At 34.6% G+C, this 19,229-nt stretch overlaps 1 protein-coding gene across 1 annotated transcript in view; it reads right to left on the reverse strand.

Annotated features, from left to right (window-relative positions):
* The window catches only part of dlec1 (DLEC1 cilia and flagella associated protein), a 32,929-nt gene extending 15,306 nt beyond the window's left edge, over positions 1–17,623 (reverse strand). The window contains exons 1-25 of the mRNA XM_073830453.1: positions 17,540–17,623; positions 17,121–17,261; positions 16,666–16,822; positions 16,426–16,536; positions 16,152–16,339; positions 14,679–14,898; positions 13,980–13,983; positions 13,676–13,754; positions 12,191–12,278; positions 10,000–10,173; positions 9,688–9,824; positions 8,324–8,416; positions 7,133–7,223; positions 6,901–7,063; positions 6,613–6,805; positions 5,219–5,292; positions 4,945–5,101; positions 4,763–4,856; positions 4,363–4,493; positions 4,089–4,247; positions 3,135–3,265; positions 2,845–2,998; positions 2,533–2,643; positions 1,973–2,091; positions 1,657–1,848 (exon numbers count right to left, since the gene is read on the reverse strand). Of these exons, the coding sequence (XP_073686554.1) occupies positions 1,657–1,848; positions 1,973–2,091; positions 2,533–2,643; positions 2,845–2,998; positions 3,135–3,265; positions 4,089–4,247; positions 4,363–4,493; positions 4,763–4,856; positions 4,945–5,101; positions 5,219–5,292; positions 6,613–6,805; positions 6,901–7,063; positions 7,133–7,223; positions 8,324–8,416; positions 9,688–9,824; positions 10,000–10,173; positions 12,191–12,278; positions 13,676–13,754; positions 13,980–13,983; positions 14,679–14,898; positions 16,152–16,339; positions 16,426–16,536; positions 16,666–16,822; positions 17,121–17,261; positions 17,540–17,623 (3,245 nt within the window). The remainder of the gene's footprint in view (positions 1–1,656; positions 1,849–1,972; positions 2,092–2,532; positions 2,644–2,844; positions 2,999–3,134; positions 3,266–4,088; positions 4,248–4,362; positions 4,494–4,762; positions 4,857–4,944; positions 5,102–5,218; positions 5,293–6,612; positions 6,806–6,900; positions 7,064–7,132; positions 7,224–8,323; positions 8,417–9,687; positions 9,825–9,999; positions 10,174–12,190; positions 12,279–13,675; positions 13,755–13,979; positions 13,984–14,678; positions 14,899–16,151; positions 16,340–16,425; positions 16,537–16,665; positions 16,823–17,120; positions 17,262–17,539) is intronic.
* Between the last annotated feature and the right edge of the window lie 1,606 nt (positions 17,624–19,229).

Genomic DNA, 19,229 nt, shown 5'->3' on the forward strand with positions numbered 1-19,229 from the left:
GAGAAATAAAGTTGCAATTCTAAGAAATAAACGTACAATTCTGAGAAATAAAGTTGCAATTCTGAGAAATTAAGTCGTAATTTTGAGAAATAAATTGCAATTCTGAAAGTAAAGTTACAATTCTTAGAAATAAAGACGCAATTCTGAGAAATAAAGTCGCAATTCTGAGAAATAAACTTGCAATTTTGAGAAATAAAGTTCCAATTCTAAGAAATAAACGTACAATTCTGAGAAATAAAGTTGCAATTCTGAGAAATTAAGTCGTAATTTTGAGAAATAAATCGCAATTCTGAAAGTAAAGTTACAATTCTTAGAAATAAAGACGCAATTCTGAGAAATAAAGTCGCAATTCTGAGAAATAAACTTGCAATTTTGAGAAATAAAGTCGCAATTCTGAGAAATAAAGTCGCAATTTTGAGAAATAAAGTCACAATTTTGAGAAATAAAGTCGTTATTCTGAGAAATAAACTCAATTTTGAGAAATAAAGTCGCAATTCTGAGAAATAAAGTCGCAATTTTGAGAAATAAACTCACAATTTTGAGAAATAAAGTCGTTATTCTGAGAAATAAACTCAATTCTGAGAAATAAAGTCGCAATTCTGAGAAATAAAGTTGCAATTCGGAGAAAAAAGTCGCAATTCTGGGAAATAAAGTAACAATTCTGAAAAATAAAGTCGCAATTCTGAGAAATAAACTTGCAATTTTGAGAAATAAAGTCGTAATTCTGAGAAATAAAGTCGCAATTCTGGGTGATAAAGTCACAATTCTGAGAAATAAAGTTCCAATTCTAAGAAATAAACGTACAATTCTGAGAAATAAAGTTGCAATTCTAAGAAATAAACGTACAATTCTGAGAAATAAAGTTGCAATTCTGAGAAATTAAGTCGTAATTTTGAGAAATAAATTGCAATTCTGAAAGTAAAGTTACAATTCTTAGAAATAAAGACGCAATTCTGAGAAATAAAGTCGCAATTCTGAGAAATAAACTTGCAATTTTGAGAAATAAAGTTCCAATTCTAAGAAATAAACGTACAATTCTGAGAAATAAAGTTGCAATTCTGAGAAATTAAGTCGTAATTTTGAGAAATAAATCGCAATTCTGAAAGTAAAGTTACAATTCTTAGAAATAAAGACGCAATTCTTAGAAATAAAGACGCAATTCTGAGAAATAAACTTGCAATTTTGAGAAATAAAGTCGTAATTCTGAGAAATAAAGTCGCAATTCTGGGTAATAAAGTCACAATTCTGATAAATAAACTTCCAATTCTAAGAAATAAACATACAATTCTGAGAAATTAAGTCGTAATTTTGAGAAATAAATCACAATTCTGAAAGTAAAGTTAAAATTCTTAGAAATAAAGTTGCAATTCTGAGGAATAAACTCATTTGATACATTGATACATTTGTGACGCAATTCTGACTTTATTTCTCACAGTTGTGAGTTTATATAACACAATTCTGAGAACAAATTTTTTTAATGACATTTCATATTACAATAAATGCAGTTTTAATCCATTCAAAAACATAAAAAATCTTACTGACCCCAAAAGCAATATTAGGCTAATAGTTAATTAAAAGTTAATACATTTTTTAAATAATATTTTTGTGCTAATACAAAAAGAATACAGCAGAATCAAGATACAGTATGTACTGTACCTTTCAGAGTTTTCATCCAATAGTGAAAGACAGTACCCAGCAAAGTACTCTGCTTCAACAGTGAACGAAGCAGTAATAGCGGTGTGATTAGTTATCAGCAACTGTCGTTTGACAGATTTGCCAATAAAGACTGGCTCATGCTCACTGAAGTCCAGCGTGATTGGTTGGTGATCAGCATCCCTTGACTTAATACTAAATATAGAACAGTGAAAAAGAGGATGATATTGCAACCATGTCTTGATTTAAACAAGAAAAGCTAATAAAATGACTAACCAAAGTCCAGGAAAATGTGAATATGATGTAAAAGTGGCTTTACCAGTCAGGAGGCAGTGAGTAGGAAACTCTGAGAGGTTTAGCTTTAGAAAAAAAGCCCAGCAATAATGGATTCTCCATTCCTTTTACTTGACAAACTGCAGCCACTTCAGTCAGTTCCTCCTAAAAACATAAAAACATATTCACACGAATATATTGTGCTGGAGCTTGAATATCAACAGATGCTTAGTTTTAGGGATAAAATCTGTCATTAATTACTCACCCTCATGTCATTTCAAATCTATAAGACCTTTGTTGATCTTCACAACACAAATTAAGTTGAAAAGTCGATATTTTTGTTTTCTTTGCACACAAACAGTATTCTCATAGTTCAAGTTAAGGTTGAACCACTGATGTCACATGGACTATTTTAATAATGTCCTTACAACCTTTCTGGGCCTTGAACTTGGTAGATATTAGAGATATCTTAATTTGTGTTGAAGATGAACAGGCTTATGGGTTTGAAACAACATGAGGGTGAGTAATTAATGACAGAATTTTCATTTTTGGGTGAACTATCCCTTTAAGCTGTGGGTGTTACAGTATTACAGTGGCAGTACTTACAATAGTGTGAGCGGTGAATGATACAGAGACTTCTGTCTTAGCATCGGGCTCCAGAGAGCCTACAGAGGGGCTGAAGGTTGCAGAGCAGAGATGAGCTTGTGCACCTTGGAGCTGAGAAGAAATTGGTTGACAGACATTATAAGATGTTTATTAATTTGACTTCATTTTGGGAATTATACTGATGCCTAGTGAATGAAATATTACACAAAAGCAAAATTGCATAACATAAATGAGTTTTTTTCTCATTCTTTTCAAAGTATCAACACTGGCTTGGGTTTTTTGACTCCCAACGCATTACATAAACTGTCTCACCTTGCTCCAGTTGAAGTAGGCTGGCAGTAGTGTTTGGTTAAACAGGGTAACGCTTCCTGTCTGTGGAACACCTACATACAGATCAGTCAACACCAGCTCACAGCTCAACAAGCACACCTGAGGAGACTGGATGACTGCTTGTACAGACAGATGACTAAAGACAAACACAAATGTACACCTTCGATTAAATATGTGATGAAAGACAACATTTTTTATAAGGTAACTTTCCATAGTATTCTCTTCTTGCAGTTCAGATACAATATGAAAAAGGATGTGAGTAATTTCCTTACCAGCCAGTTCCGTTGAGCACAGTAAGCTGCAGAACTGACTCAAAACGCTGGCAGTGAAGGGCTCTAAAGACTACATCCACACTGCAGGACGCCAGGGGAGGCAGCACACCTTTATTTGGATTCATATACACCTGAACACAAATGCAGAAAAGACTCTCTCTCTCTCTCTCTCTCTCTCTCTCTCTCTCTCTATATATATATATATATATACATATATATATATATACAGTTGAGGTCAAAAGTTTACATATACCATGCAGAATATGCAAAAATGTTCATTATTTTACCAAAATAAAAGGGATCATAGAAAATGCATGTTGTTGTTTTTTATTTCAAAAGTTTCTGCTCAAAAGTTTACATACAGTTGATTCCTAACACTGTGTTGTTACCTGAATGATCCACAGCTGTGCTTTTTTGTTTAGTGATATATGTTTATGAGTCTCTTGTTTGTCCTGAATAGTTAAACTGCTCACTGTTCTTCAGAAGAACCACACACATTCTTTGGTTTTTCAGCATTTTTGTGTATTTGAACCCTTTCCAACAATGACTGTATGATTTTGAGATCCATCTTTTCACACTGAGGACAACTGAAGGACTCATATGCAACTATTACAGAAGGTTCAAACACTCCTTGATGCTTCAGAAGAAAAAACGATGCATTAAGAGCAAGGGGGTGAAAACTTTTGAACAGAATGAAGATAAGGACATTTTTCTTATTTTGCCTAAATATATATATATTTTTTTCATTTAGTACTGCCCTTTAGAAGCTACAGAAGATACTTCAATTTACCCTGATCTTCAAATTCAAAAAGTTTAAAGGCTCTTTAAGGGTGAGTAAATTATAGGGTAAGTTTCCTTCTGAAACATCAGTGAGTGTTTGAACTTTAATACATAATACCAATAAGTTTAAATCCCTGACTTGATTTATATAAGAAATGTAAATGGGGGTTGTACCAGGCCCTTGATGGGCGGTTGGGTGTGAGACAGCTCCTCTAGGCTCCAGTGGGCATCTAGCAGGCTGTTGTTGGTGATATCGATTGTAGATATGCTCTCACTTCCCATTTGCAGCAAACCAAAATCCAGACTAGGCACGTTCATTGAGCAATGCGGACCCTGAGAGACCATATTAAAAATACAGAAACTGTAAGACATAATTTGCTAAAGAGATCATTTGTGATGGCCTTCACACAACATACTGAGTCTAAATAAATGGAAAAGGGATTCAAACCTTAAATGTGACTTCAATGGCCAGTCCTATAGTTTTAGGATGGTGCTGAATGTGACACTGCAGGGTGGAGATAAAATGACCCGGATACTTTCCAGTCAGAACCAGCTCCATGTCAAAACACTCATTCATCTCTGTAAGCAAGCACATGTTAGAAATCATTGTTTTGATTTGTTTAATTAATAGACTTTTACACTACTGTTCAAGTATGGAGTCTTTAGAGTTCCTTATTCTCACCAAGGATACATTTATTGATCATAAAATACAGTAAAAACTGCAATATTGTCAAATACTATTGCAAGTATTATTATCTTCTTTAAGAAAATCTTACTGACTCCAGACTTTCGAACAGTATATCTGTTTGTCCACACATTAATTTACTGATACACTATAATGCACTGACCTATTTCTCCCGTTAAAGGCTCCACTTCAATTATGTGACTGTCAATAATACGCTCCCATTCAAAGTGAATGACTGATTTGCTGTGATTCCACATCTAAAACACACACATAGACATTTAAGCTTCAAAAACATTTTATTTCAGGGGATTTCAGGGTCATTTTGACCTCTGCACTCAGCGCTACCTTGAATCTCTTGCGTATTGTGTTGTCTATGTAGGTCTCCCCAGGTATTAAAATAGCATACGGCTCCAGAAGGATCTTATACGACTCAGCGGAACCTTTCACTTCAACCTCTAAAACAGTCACATCATTTACATGGAGAGCTGTGTTGAGACACGTCCTGAAAACCAGCACATAGAGGTTTCTACATGATGTGCTTATTGATATAAAAATCTTGGATTTATCCTAAATTCATTTTTAAATGAAAATATCAAACAGTAAGTAAAGTTCATTTTACCCATCATCACTGATTCTGGGTGGATCGGGAACATCCATGATCACCAACTGGCAGACACTGTGGTAATCTTTTAACTGAGACAGATAGAAAATTACTGTTCAGAGAGATATTTTAGTAAGATAAAGTTTTTATAGTTTGTTTACATTTTATTTTTAGTTTGCTTTTGTAATTTTTATTTGTTTTTATATATATACAGTTGAAGCCAAAATTTTACCATGCAGAATCTGCAAAATGTTAATTATTTCACTAAAATAAGAGGGATCATACAAAATGCATGTTATTTTTTATTTAGTACTGACCTGAATTTCATATAAAATACATTTACATCTAGTCCACAAGAGAAAATAATAGTTGAATTTATAAAAATGACCCTGTTCAAAAGTTTGTGATTCTTAATACTGTGTTGTTACCTGAATGATCCACAGTTGTGTGTGTGTTTTTTTGTTTGTTTTTTTGGTGATAGTTGTTCATGAGTCCCTTGTTTGTCCTGTTAAATTGTTAAATTGCATGCTGTTCTTCAGAAATATCCTTCAGGTCCCATAAATTATTTCGTTTTTCAGCATTTTGTGTATTTGAAACCTTTCCAACAATGACTGTATGATTTTGAGATCCATCTTTTCGCACTGAGGACAACTGAGGGACTCATATGCAACTATTACAGAAGGTTCAAACGCTCACTGATGCTCCAGAAAGAAAAACTATGCATTAAGAGCCAGGGGTGTAAACTTTTGAACAGAATGATATTTTCCGAAATATCATATTTTTTCTTTTAGTACTGCCCTTCAGTAGCTACAGAAGATACTTACATGTTCTCCAAAAGATAAAATAAGTTACATTTACCCTGATCTTCAAATTCAAAAAGTATTCACCCCCTTGCCCTTAATACATAGTTTTTCCTTCTGGAGCATCAGTGAGCGTTTGAACCTTCTGTAATAGTTGCATATGAGTCTCTCAGTTGTCCTCAGTGTGAACAGATGAATCTTTCGATCAAAAAAAATCATACAATCATTGATGGAAAGGGTTTATATACACAAAAATGCTGAAAGTCCAAAGAACTTCTGAGGCCTGAAGGATTTTTTTGAAGAACAGCAGACAGTTTAACTGTTCAGGACAAACAAGGGACTCATGAACAACTATCACTAAACAAAAAACACAGCTGTGGATCATTCAGGTAACAACACAGTATTAAGAATCAAGTGTATGTAAACTTTTGAACAGCGCCATTTTTATAAATAAAAAATTATTAAAATAACATGCATTTTGTATAATCCTTCTCATTTTGGTTTAATAAATAACATTTTGCAGATTCTGCAAGCTGTATGTAAACTTTGACTTTAACTGTATGTCCCTGTAGTTTTAGCTTTTCGTGTGTTTATATGTTTGAGTGCACTTACATCTTTTGGACAGAATGTGAGCAGGAACTCATGTTCTTGAGCAGGACTCAGGATTCCCATAACTGGAGTAATACTGAACACACTCTCTGTATCAAGATGATGCTGAACCCTGGAAGGGTCTGGAGTCTCTTCAGGCAAGAGACACTGAAGGTTGGGTTTCACGATCTGCCAGTGGTACGGGAGCTCCAAGTGTCTACACATAAACAAAATAATGATTTATAAACACACAAGTAAGTATCTACTGTACATTCTATTCTGTGTTTACACAGATGTGTGTAGGGAGCTCACGCATTGTTTTTCACAACCACAGTCTTCTCTAAGGTGGAATGTGGATTGGTTGGGTTGAACCTGACATAATGGTTAGCTGTGATATCACACAACTCCCCAAATTCAGGATGATCTTCTCCTCCTGATATTGAAACTAGCTCCACAGTGATCAGCTGACCCGTACCTGAGGAAAAACAATGAAACATGTACACATATATCTATCTGTTTGTTTTAAATTCAATTGCTTCCCTACCTTGCAGGGTAATGTCCTTCACTTGGCAGTTGTCACAAACAATGGTGAAGTCCTGAGAAGAGATCTCAGCATTTGTGGGGAAAAACACAACCTATACATGAAAAAAAAAACATCCAAACATACTGAGTCACAGAGTAGCAGATTAGGTAATAGAAATCAAATCTGTGCATTACTGTATTCACAACATCTGAAAATATGCATGATAAATGTATAAATTAGCATATTCATGTGTCTTAAATTAAACTGATATGTGACCCTGGACCACAAAACCAGTCTTAAGTAGCACGGGTATATTTGTAGCAATAGCCAAAAATACATTGTATGGGTCAAAATGATCAATTTTTCTTTCATGCCAAAAATATTAAGTATTAAGCATATTAAGTAAAGATCATGTTCCATGAAGATATTTTGTAAATTTTCTACCATAAATATATAAAAACTTGATTTTTGATTAGTAATATGCATTGCTAAGAACTTCATTTGGACAACTTTTAAGGCGATTTTCTCAATATTTAGATTTTTTTCCACCCTCAGATTCCAGGTTTTCAAATAGTTGTATCTCTGCCAAACATTGTCCTATTTTAACAACCTATATATCAATGGAAAGCTTATTTACTATTACTATTTTACTATGACGTAAGAATCTCAATTTTGACAAATTTACACTTATGACTGGTTTTGTGGTCCAGGGTCACATATATGTGACCCTGTACCACAAAACCACTCATAAGGGTCAGTTTTTTTTAATTGCTTCCCATTGATGTATGGTTTGTTAGGATAGGTCAATATTTGGATGAGATATAACTATTTGAAAATCTAGCGTCTGAGGGTGCAAAAAAATCTAAATATTGAGAAAATCGCCTTTAAAGTTGTCCAAATGAAGTTCTTAACAATGCATATTACTAATTTAAAAATACGTTTTTATATATTTATGTTAGAAAATTTACAAAATATCTTCATGGAACATGATTTTTATTTAATATCCAGATTTTTTACGATAATTTTGACCCATAAAATGTATTTTTGGCTATTGCTACAAATATAGCTGTGCTACTTAAGACTGGTTTGTGGTCCAGGGTCACATATTATAATGTGGAATCTTGTGGAGAATTTTTAAGTACTTTGTGTAAAACTGATTAACAATTATAAAGTTGAACTGATTTGTGTGCTCTACAGTCAGTAACATCTCACCTCTATGACAGTGGCCTGTCCAGGGTGAAGGCCGAAAATAGAGGGACTGATGGCAAAGGGAGGTTGTTCTGAGAAAGTAGACTTCACTGCAGACTGAGACACACACAGAATTATCAGTCAATGATAGTTAACAATATCCTAAGACAAAAGGTTAAAGTCGCAAGATAACAGTAAGAACAATAATTTCTTCTGTGTTTGAAACGTAGGGTGGGGACTTGGTTCTATCTATTGGTTGTTGATTGGATGAACAGGCCATGTTTAAAGAGAACTTAATGATTGGAGAAGTCTGGCATACATAAACAGTCTGTCATATTAATTTATGTTGATTTAAAAATTACAAGCTCATGTGAAATATGAAAATATTAATATTTCACAATAAGATCAATAAGATCCATTTAGAAAATCAATACAGTAAAATTTCATTTTTACTTTAAACCGTTGTTTGCATTCAAGTTTTTTTTTTTTTTTTTTTAAGACGTTTCTTCTTCTTCTTCTCACCAAGCCTGCATTTATTTGATCCAAAATACATAAAAAGCAGTAATATTGTAAAATTTTGTACTTATTTATTTTAAAATGTAATTTATTCCTGTCATCAAAGCTACATTTTCAGCATCAACATCATCTTCAGTGTCACATGATCCTTCAGGAATCATTCTAATATGCTGACTTGCTGTTCAAGAAACATATTTGTTATTAAGATGATCAATATTTTAAACAGCCGAGTACATTTTCTCAGGATTCTTTAATGAATAAAAAAAGATCAGCATTTATCTGAAATAAAAGCTTTTGTAATATTCAAAAGTTTGGAGTCAGTATAATTTTTCTTTTTTTTCTTTCTTGAGGGAAAGAAATTATAGAAATAAATACTTTTATTTAGCAAAGATGCTAAAAATGTATCAAAAGTAATGGTAAAGACATTTATAATGTGACAAAAAATTATATTTCAGATAAATGCTGTTCTTATGAACTTTCTATTCATCAAAGAAACCTGAAAAAAAATCTATTCAGCTGTTTTCAACATAATAATAATACATTTTAAATATTAAACTGATTTCTGAAGCAACATGTGACTGGAGTAATGATGCTAAAAATTCATTAAAATATAGAAAATGGAAATAGAAATTGTTATTTTACACAGTAAAATTTTGTTTTGCTGTACTTTGGACCAAATAAATGCAGGCTTGGTGAGCAGAAGAGACTTCTTTAAAAAAAAAAAAAAAAAACATTAAAAATCTTACTGTTCAAAAACTTTTGACTGCTAGTGTATGTGAGATTTACTAGAATTCGTAAATAATAATACTGTCATAGAAAAGAATCTTAACTATGAACTGAATGAGATTTCATGTCGACATTTGCTTGCTTACCCTGAGGCTTGAAGCAGGCCACTGTTTCTTAGGCATTACACAGAATGCTCCGGCACTCAGTCCTTCATTCCGACACATAACCTCCATAAACTTCACCCCTCCCACCAGGCAGTATCCACAGTCCATGACAGCAGGCACTAGCACATGAAAGAGGAGAGGGAATGATTTTGACTTTGAATTTCTTATTACTGATTATTAAAACAAGCCAACCAACATTGCACCCCATTGACTTTCACTGTTGTTTAATTATTATTTTTATATTTATCTTTTTAAGATCTAGATGTTGAGGGAGTTAAGTTTATTTTGACTCACAACTGAGTATTGGAGGAGATCTGCGGGCCTCTATTGGAATAATAAGAGGATATGGCAACTGCGTCTCCACAACCAGAACATCCTCGAAGTCGGCCAGAGAGTCTGGAGCAAAACGCACCATATATTGGCAACTCATTCCAGGAGCGACAATACCTCCTTCACCAGGGAACCTGCCTGTGAATAAATGTAAAGCTTTGTTACACAGTTTCTATCTTGATCACAGCTGAAATTCAGCTGTAGTAATTATTTCACATTTTTAACAGTAGATGTCACCGTTTCTCTATTCGGACTCCTTGAGCTGCAGGGTAAATACCAAAGTTTTATTAAAAAATTCTTCATAATCCTGTGATGTTCAGTGTTATTTTAGTATCACTGATACTCTATTACATATTTTAAATTAGATTTTATTAAAAAGATAAAAAAATTCAGTTTTTGTTTTAATTTTAGTTACTTTTTAAATGTTTTAAATGTCTTTTATTAAGTTTTACTTTATTTAGTTATTTTAGTACTTTAACTTAAACTGAAACTTAAAGTGAAAATGACAAATCCTGCCTTGGCAACAAGATAAAATAACAGTTATGTTTTATATGTGACCCTGGACCACAAAACCAGTCTTAAGTCGCTGGGGTATATTTGTAGCAATAGCCAAAAATACATTGTATGGGTCAAAATTATTGATTTTTCTTTTATGTCAAAAATCATTAGGAAATTAGGTAAAGATCATGTTACATTAAGATTTTTTGTAAAATTCCTACTGTAAAGCTATCAAAATGTAATTTTTGATTAGTAATATGCATTGTTAAGAACTTAATTTGGAGAAATTTAAAGGTGATTTTCTCAGTATTTAGATTTTTTTGCACCCTCAGATTCCAGATTTTCAAATAGATGCATCTCGGCCAAATATTGTCCTATCCTAACAAACTATACATCAATAGAAAGCTTATTTATTGAGCTTTCATATGATGTATATAGCTCCGTTTTGTAAAATTTAACCTTATGACTGGTTTTGTGGTCCAGGGTCACATATATATATATATTTTATTTTATTACAGTTGTAGGATAGTTCGCCCTGAAATAAAAATGTTTTAATCATTTACTCACCGTCAAGTTGTTCCAAACTTGTAAGATTTTTTTTCCTTCTATTGAACAGAAAGGAAGATATATGCTGGTAGCCATTACGTTCCAAATATTTTTTCCATATTATGGAAGTCAACAGCTACTAGCAACTGTTTTGAACATTCTTCAAAATATCTTTTTTTGTGTTCAACAGAAGAAAGAAACTATGAGTAAGTGATGTAAGTGATGACAGAAATCTCATTTTCGAATAAATTATCCCTTTCATTGTAGTTTTTACTTTAAGTACTGAAAATGTTTTTTAAGGTTATAGTTTTTGTTAACATTAAAGACAAAGTATGTCATTCAAAATGTTCATGTCTTTCTTCATTCAATCTAAAAGAAGTTAAGTTTTTTGAGGAACACTTTCCAGGAAATTTCTCCATATAGTGGACTTCAATGAGGATCAATGGACTTTCAATCCAGCTTCAAAAGTCAAAAGTCATTTACTTTGGTTAAAAAAGCCATTTTTTCCTCCAACTTCAAAATCGTCTAATGTTGTTTTACTTATTTTTGTAAAAGGCGTTTGACTTTCTTTGCATGTCTGCTTTGTAAACACTGGGTCAGTACTTCCGCCTAAGTCACGCGTGCGTGATTTTGTAATGCATGAAGTCGAGCAAGTGCAAGACAAGCATTTGTGCTTAAAAAATATATAAATTTGTATTTTTCTTAGAAAATGGCCAAACGTTTTGCTAGATAAGACCCTTATTCCTCAGCTGGAATTGTGTAGAGCTCTTTGAAGCTGCATTGAAACTGCAATTTGGACCTTCAACCCGCTGATCCTCACTGAAGTCATTTATATGAAGAAAAATCCTGGAATGTTTTCCTCAAAAACATTCATTTCTTTTCGACTGAAGAAAGAAAGACATGAACATCTTGGATGACAAGGGGCTGAGTAAATTATCTGAAAATCTTAATTCTGAAAGTGAACTTCTCCTTTGATAACCTTGGTGATATTCTGGCCAAGGCAGAGCCATTTTGTCTAGTAGTGCTACAAAACGTCATCCAGAGAGAACTTCTGCCAACATAAATGAGTCTTTCATGAGTTCAGCAGGTACTTTATTTTCTTTAGACTCACCCAAACCAACAGAGAAGTGTGGGGAGGTTGGAGGAATCATTCGAATGTGGCGGCTGGTTGCGGTCATGTTTTTGAGCTCCACCACAGTCTACAGAAAACAGAAGGCACTATTATGAAATGAAAACATGCTGTACTGCAAAGACACCATTTAGAAGTGGCTGAGGGAAAATCTAATGAACATTTACACTAGGGGTCATGTACAGTTGTGGCCAAAAGTTTTGAGAATGACACAAATACTAGTTTTCACAAAGTTTGCTGCTCAACTGCTTTTAGATCTTTGTTTCAGTTGTTTCTGTGATGTACTGAAATATAATTACAAGCACTTCATACGTTTCAAAGGCTTTTATCAACAATTACATGACATTTATGCAGAGAGTCAGTATTTGCAGTGTTGGCCCTTCTTTTTCAGGACCTCTGCAATTCGACTGGGCATGCTCTCAATCAACTTCTGGGCCAAATCCTGACTGATAGCAACCCATTCTTTCAGAATCACTTCTTGGAGTTTGTCAGAATTAGTGGGTTTTTGTTTGTCCACCCGCCTCTTGAGGATTGACCACAAGTTTTAAGATCTGGGGAGTTTCCAGGCCATGGACCCAAAATGTCAACGTTTTGGTCCCCGAGCCACTTAGTTATCACTTTTGCCTTATGGCACGGTGCTCCATCGCGCTAGAAAATGCATTGTTCTTCACCAAACTGTTGTTGGATTGTTGGAAGAAGTTGCTGTTGGAGGGTGTTTTGGTACCATTCTTTATTCATGGCTGTGTTTTTGGGCAAAATTGTGAGTGAGCCCACTCCCTTGGATGAGAAGCAACCCCACACATGAATGGTCTCAGGATGCTTTACTGTTGGCATGACACAGGACTGATGGTAGCGCTCACCTTTTCTTCTCCGGACAAGCCTTTTTCCAGATGCCCCAAACAATCGGAAAGAGGCTTCATCGGAGAATATGACTTTGCCCCAGTCCTCAGCAGTCCATTCGCCATACTTTTTGCAGAAGATCAATCTGTCCCTGATGTTTTTTTTTTGGAGAGAAGTGGCTTCTTTGCTGCCCTTCTTGACACCAGGCCATCTTCCAAAAGTCTTGGCCTCACTGTGCGTGCAGATGCGCTCACACCTGCCTGCTGCCATTCCTGAGCAAGCTCTGCACTGGTGGCACTCCGATCCCGCAGCTGAATCCTCTTTAGGAGACGATCCTGGCGCTTACTGGACTTTCTTGGATGCCCTGAAGCCTTCTTAACAATGCAGTGGAAAGTTTTTTTCGGGATTAAGTTCATTTTCATGGCAAAGAAGGACTATGCAATTCATCTGATCACTCTTCATAACATTCTGGAGTATATGCAAATTGCTATTATAAAAACTTAAGCAGCAACTTTTCCAATTTCCAATATTTATGTAATTCTCAAAACTTTTGGCCACGACTGTAGTACAAAGTAAAAATGCTTACATTATTGATTTAGTTAATAGAAACATTATTTCATTTTATACCTCATAGACTTGTCCTATTGTGTAGTCAGTGAAGAAGATCACAGGTGGATTCGCAGCGAAGATGGGAGCTGGATCAGGACTTAAGATAGAAAGGGAATTTTGTGATAATAATTTGTCATGTATGAGCTTATAATAAACTGAATAAATAAACTGAATAGTTATTTGTCTATGTATACTAAGCCAAAATGCCTTGATTATTACATTAATATTGTAAAAAAAAAACAGCTACACTTTATGAAGTATCTCATTCAAACAGTTTTTGTTCTGTTGTTGAATGCCAAGATGCAGAAAACAGGAACTACACAGAGCTAACTGACTTAAAATGCAGAAAGAGTCAGCTAAGGCATTTTGAGAGTCTTGTGATTCTTTTGGCCACTGTGAATGGAAAAACCTCATTTAAATGACCAGAGATATTTCACTTGGGTGAGACAGTAACAGTAATGGAGTGATTCTCTTCGATAAGGCCAATACAAGACAATAAAAAACATTATATAGTATACGTGGCTGATTATACTCATAGAATAATCCAGTTTGCTAGTTTGCAATGCCATGTTTTCAGATTTATATAAGACATATATTACAACACATGCAGGTTAGCATTTATAATACATGGCAGACAAAAGGGTGTGATCTGTTTCTTGAGTGCTCATGTGTATCATATTTCCCCTACCCAAGCTGCACAAATATTATGGCAATAATAGTTGAATAAAGCTGACCAAAACGCAAACAATGCAATAACAAAGGACAAGGCTTATAGGGATTACAAGAAAATTCATAAAGCTGTCTGTTTGCTTTGAATTTGATAGGATATTAATTAAAGGCGCTGTGTGTCATTTTTGTTGACCAATGGAAAATGGGAAACTGGTTGAAAATAATTAACTAATATACTATATTAGCTAATTATAGAGGTTACAGAAATTATACATCAAATTAATAAATATCAAGTGTCTCTTTAAGTACAGTCTTTCCAAAGAAAACATATTAAAATGAAAATCATAGGCACACCTCTCTCTGCCAGTGTTTTTCCTGTCTTTTCTCACATTCTCCGGCCTCTTCCCTGGCATGATGAGAGACTTTCCCCCACGCTGAGCATTTGGGAGCAGGAAGCGAGGGTTGCGCAGGAACTTGTGTCGGTCTTTGTGTTTTTGCAGGGATGCCCTGTCTTCTGTCCGACTCTGAGCACTGGGCTTCTCCGTCCAAGAGGCCTTATGCACCAAACCTAGCTTTTGAGTTGGAAAATTGCAAAAATAAACAATTATATATAATATATAGTACAGTTGAAGTCAAAAGTTTACATACACCTTGCAGAATCTGCTACGTGTTATTTTACCAAAAAAAGAAGGATCATACAAAATGCATGTTATTTTCTATTTAGTACTGACCTGAATAGGATATTTCACATAAAAGATGTTTACATATAGTCCACAAGAGAAAATAATAGTTGAATTTATAAAAATTACCCTGTTCCAAAGTTTACATACACTTGATTCTTCATACTGTGATACTTGATACTTTTTTGGGATAGTTGTTCATGAGTCCCTTGTTTGTCCTGAACCCACTGTGCCCACTGTTATGCAGAAAAATCCTTCAGGTCTCATAGATTATTTGGCTTTCCAGCAATTTAGTGTATTTAAACCCTTTCCAACAATGACTATGATTTTTAGATCCATTGTTTGACAGTGAGGACAACTGAGGGACTCATATGCAACTATTACAGAAGGTTCAAACACTCACTGATGCTCCAGAAGGAAACACAATGCATTAAGAGCTGGGGGGTGAACACTTTTTGTGTAAATTGAATTTATTTTGTCTTCTGGGATACATGTAAGCTTCTGAAAGGCAGAAATATGATATTGCATAATGCAATCGATGCAATGATAATGCATCGTTTTTCGTTCTGGAGCATCAGTGAGCATTTGAACTTTTTGTAATAGTTGCATGTAAGTTCCTCAGTTTTCCTCAGTGTGAAAAGATGGATCTCAAAATCATGCAGTCATTGTTGGAAAGGTTTCAAATATACAAAAATGCTGAAAGAAAAACCTAAATATTTGTGGGACCTTAAGAATTTTTTTTTAGAAGAACAGCAGGCAGTTTAACTGCTCAGGACAAACAAGGGACTCATGAATCAAAAAATAAATAAATAAAAAGTCTTTTTTATAAATTCAATTATTATTTTCTCTTGTGGTCTACATGTAAACATCTTGTATGTGAAATATCATATTCAGATTAGTACCTCTTAATTTGGTAAAATAATTAACATTGGAACAATTTAAACGATTCTGCAAGGCGTACGTAAACTTTTGACGTCAACTGTATCTCCGGACATGTGAACTACCTATAAATACTGATTATCATGTGATCTGGGGGCTGAAGTGTTGAAAGAATTTGAAAAGAAAGCAGTAATGTAACAAAAATACATAAAGGTCATTCTGCTCCCTTTGATATGAGGAAAATGGAATAAAGTTCCGAGGCAAACCTCGGTGCCCTTGATGGAGCTGGACTCTGGAGAGGAAGGGAGCGTGAGTGTCTCCTCTGATTGTTCCAGCAGGCTCTGGGCTGTATGTGCGGGCAGGGGGAGAGGACTGTAACCATTATCTTGTGGTTCACTGGAAATGTGCATATTATAGGAGACAGTTGGCTGGGCAAACCCTGGAGTGACCTTGCCTGCAAAGAATGGGAATATATGGCAGTATTATACGAAATTTGATTGTTTGATTATGTTTTTACTTTATAGGTAAGTAAAATATTACCTTTTGGGCTTTTAACAACAGGGGTGTGCACTGTTGTATAGTCCAGAGGGCAAATTAGGTTGTTGCTCCTGAGAAGCTCACTGTCCACACACCACTTGAAAGCTGATTTAACTTTAGAGACAAAGAGAATTCTACTGTTTACATGGGGTTTTGTGTCATAAGACTACTGGCTAACTGAGGGATACAGTGTGGATGGTAAAAATAATGGTTGTTTAAGTAAACATATCTAGAGAAACCTACCTGGGGGAAGACCCAGTTGACGGTAGGCCTCACCCACTTCTTCCATGATTCTGTTGTGATCATGCTCCTCCTTTGCAGCAGCTTGCAGACGGGCTTGTATGATGTGTGTCTCCAGCATGTCAGCATTCTGAATCCGTCTGTTGTATTCAGAATGCACCTGATAAAATCATAAGAATTACATTTTTAAAAAGTCAGTAAAATATATATAATAATAATAATAACAATAATAATAATAACTGTATAACAATTAAGTAGCCAACACTGCTGTTCAAAAGTTTGGGGTCAGATTTTTTATACAGTACTTTTATTCAGTTTAAAGTGACGGGGAAAACATTTAGTGTTAAAAAAATTCTATTTCAGACAAATGCTGTTCTTTTGAACTTTCTATCAATAATAGAGTCTTAAAATGTATGTTTCAATAAGTATAAGTAGATGTGAAGAGAGAGGTAGGCTACCTGCTGTAGCTCTTCCACATATTTTTCATGGTAGTTGTTGCTTCCTCTGCGTGATTTGCTAAGATTAGAAACAGTGTCCCTCCCAATCACCTCTATGGTGTAAATGTCATTGAATATGCTGGCCAGTAGATGAGAAATGTCCTGTACACACAAAATCAATTACATTTCAAGTACAAAAAAAAATATCTGACCGATTTGTTCAATGATAGCACACCCTAAAATGTAAATGACATAATTACTATACCATACTACGTAACATGTAATTTTGTGTTTTACGAAATACAGTTGAACAGGTTTGAGACAACATAAGGGTGAGTAAATGATGACACAATTTTGCCAGTTTGACATAATGTTGGTCACTAATCAAACTGTTAAAAAAAACATCAGTTGCAGTAGATTACAACTAGTCGCTCTCTTACCTGAGTTGTCTTTGATGCTGGATTGTGTCGGTTCATAGAGGGTTCAGAGCTCTTTGGTGCTTTTGGTTCAGTTTTATCGGCCATTGCTTTGTCGTGAATAGAGGTGTAAAAACGTAAGCGCAATTCAATTTCAATTTCAAGCTCCGGAACTTGAGGTGCGTATCGATGGACGTTCACGGTGATACAATTTATGCAAACGTGCTATAGATGCTCTTATGTCTAAATATAAAACGATGAGAGTAATTTTAAAAAATTAAAAACAAATACATTAAATGTCACCATGGAGAAGTTCACTTTATTACATTGACCGCCATGTTTGTTTGGGACGTCACCATAGTAACAGTGCGAGACACCCAGAGGAGCCTCCAAAGCTCCATATCAAAAGCGATTTATTTAAATTATCTGAGCAAAAGGGTTTGTAAAACTGCCACTGAAACATTTGGAAAGCGATAGAAACACAGACAGACAGACAGACAGACAGACAGACAGACAGACAGACAGACAGACAGACAGACAGACAGACAGATAGATAGATAGATAGATAGATAGATAGATAGATAGATAGATAGATAGATAGATAGATAGATAGATAGATAGATAGATAGATAGATAGATAAGATGATAGATAGACAGACAAACAAACAGACAGATATGACAGATAGATAGACAGACAGAGATATAAGATGATAGGTAGACAGACAGATAAGAGATAGACAGATAAGAAGACAGACAGACAGACAGATAGATATGATAGACAGACAGATAGATGATAGACAGAGACAGACAGACAGACAGACAGATAGATAGATAGATAGATAGATAGATAGATAGATAGATAGATAGATAGATAGATAGATAGATAGATAGATAGATAGATAGATAGATAGATAGATAGATAGATAAGATGATAGATAGACAGACAAACAAACAGACAGATATGACAGATAGATAGACAGACAGAGAGATAAGATGATAGGTAGACAGACAGATAAGAGATAGACAGATAAGAAGACAGACAGACAGACAGACAGACAGACAGACAGACAGATAGATATGATAGATAGACAGATAGATGATAAACAGACAGACAGACAGACAGACAGACAGACAGACAGACAGACAGACAGACAGACAGACAGATAGATAGATAGATAGATAGATAGATAGATAGATAGATAGATAGATAGATAGATAGATAGATAGATAGATAAGATGATAGATAGACAGACAAACAAACAGACAGATATGACAGATAGATAGACAGACAGAGATATAAGATGATAGGTAGACAGACAGATAAGAGATAGACAGATAAGAAGATAGATAGACAGACAGATAGATATGATAGACAGACAGATAGATGATAGACAGAGACAGACAGACAGACAGACAGACAGATAGATAGATGATAGATAGATAGATAGATAGATAGATAGATAGATAGATAGATAGATAGATAGATAGATAGATAGATAGATAGATAGATAGATAGATAGATAGATAGATAGATAGATAGATAAGATGATAGATAGACAGACAAACAAACAGACAGATATGACAGATAGATAGACAGACAGAGAGATAAGATGATAGGTAGACAGACAGATAAGAGATAGACAGATAAGAAGATAGACAGACAGACAGACAGACAGACAGATAGATATGATAGATAGACAGATAGATGATAAAC

The sequence above is a fragment of the Garra rufa genome, chromosome 24, assembly GCF_049309525.1.
Source record: "Garra rufa chromosome 24, GarRuf1.0, whole genome shotgun sequence".
Lineage (NCBI taxonomy): Eukaryota > Metazoa > Chordata > Actinopteri > Cypriniformes > Cyprinidae > Garra > Garra rufa.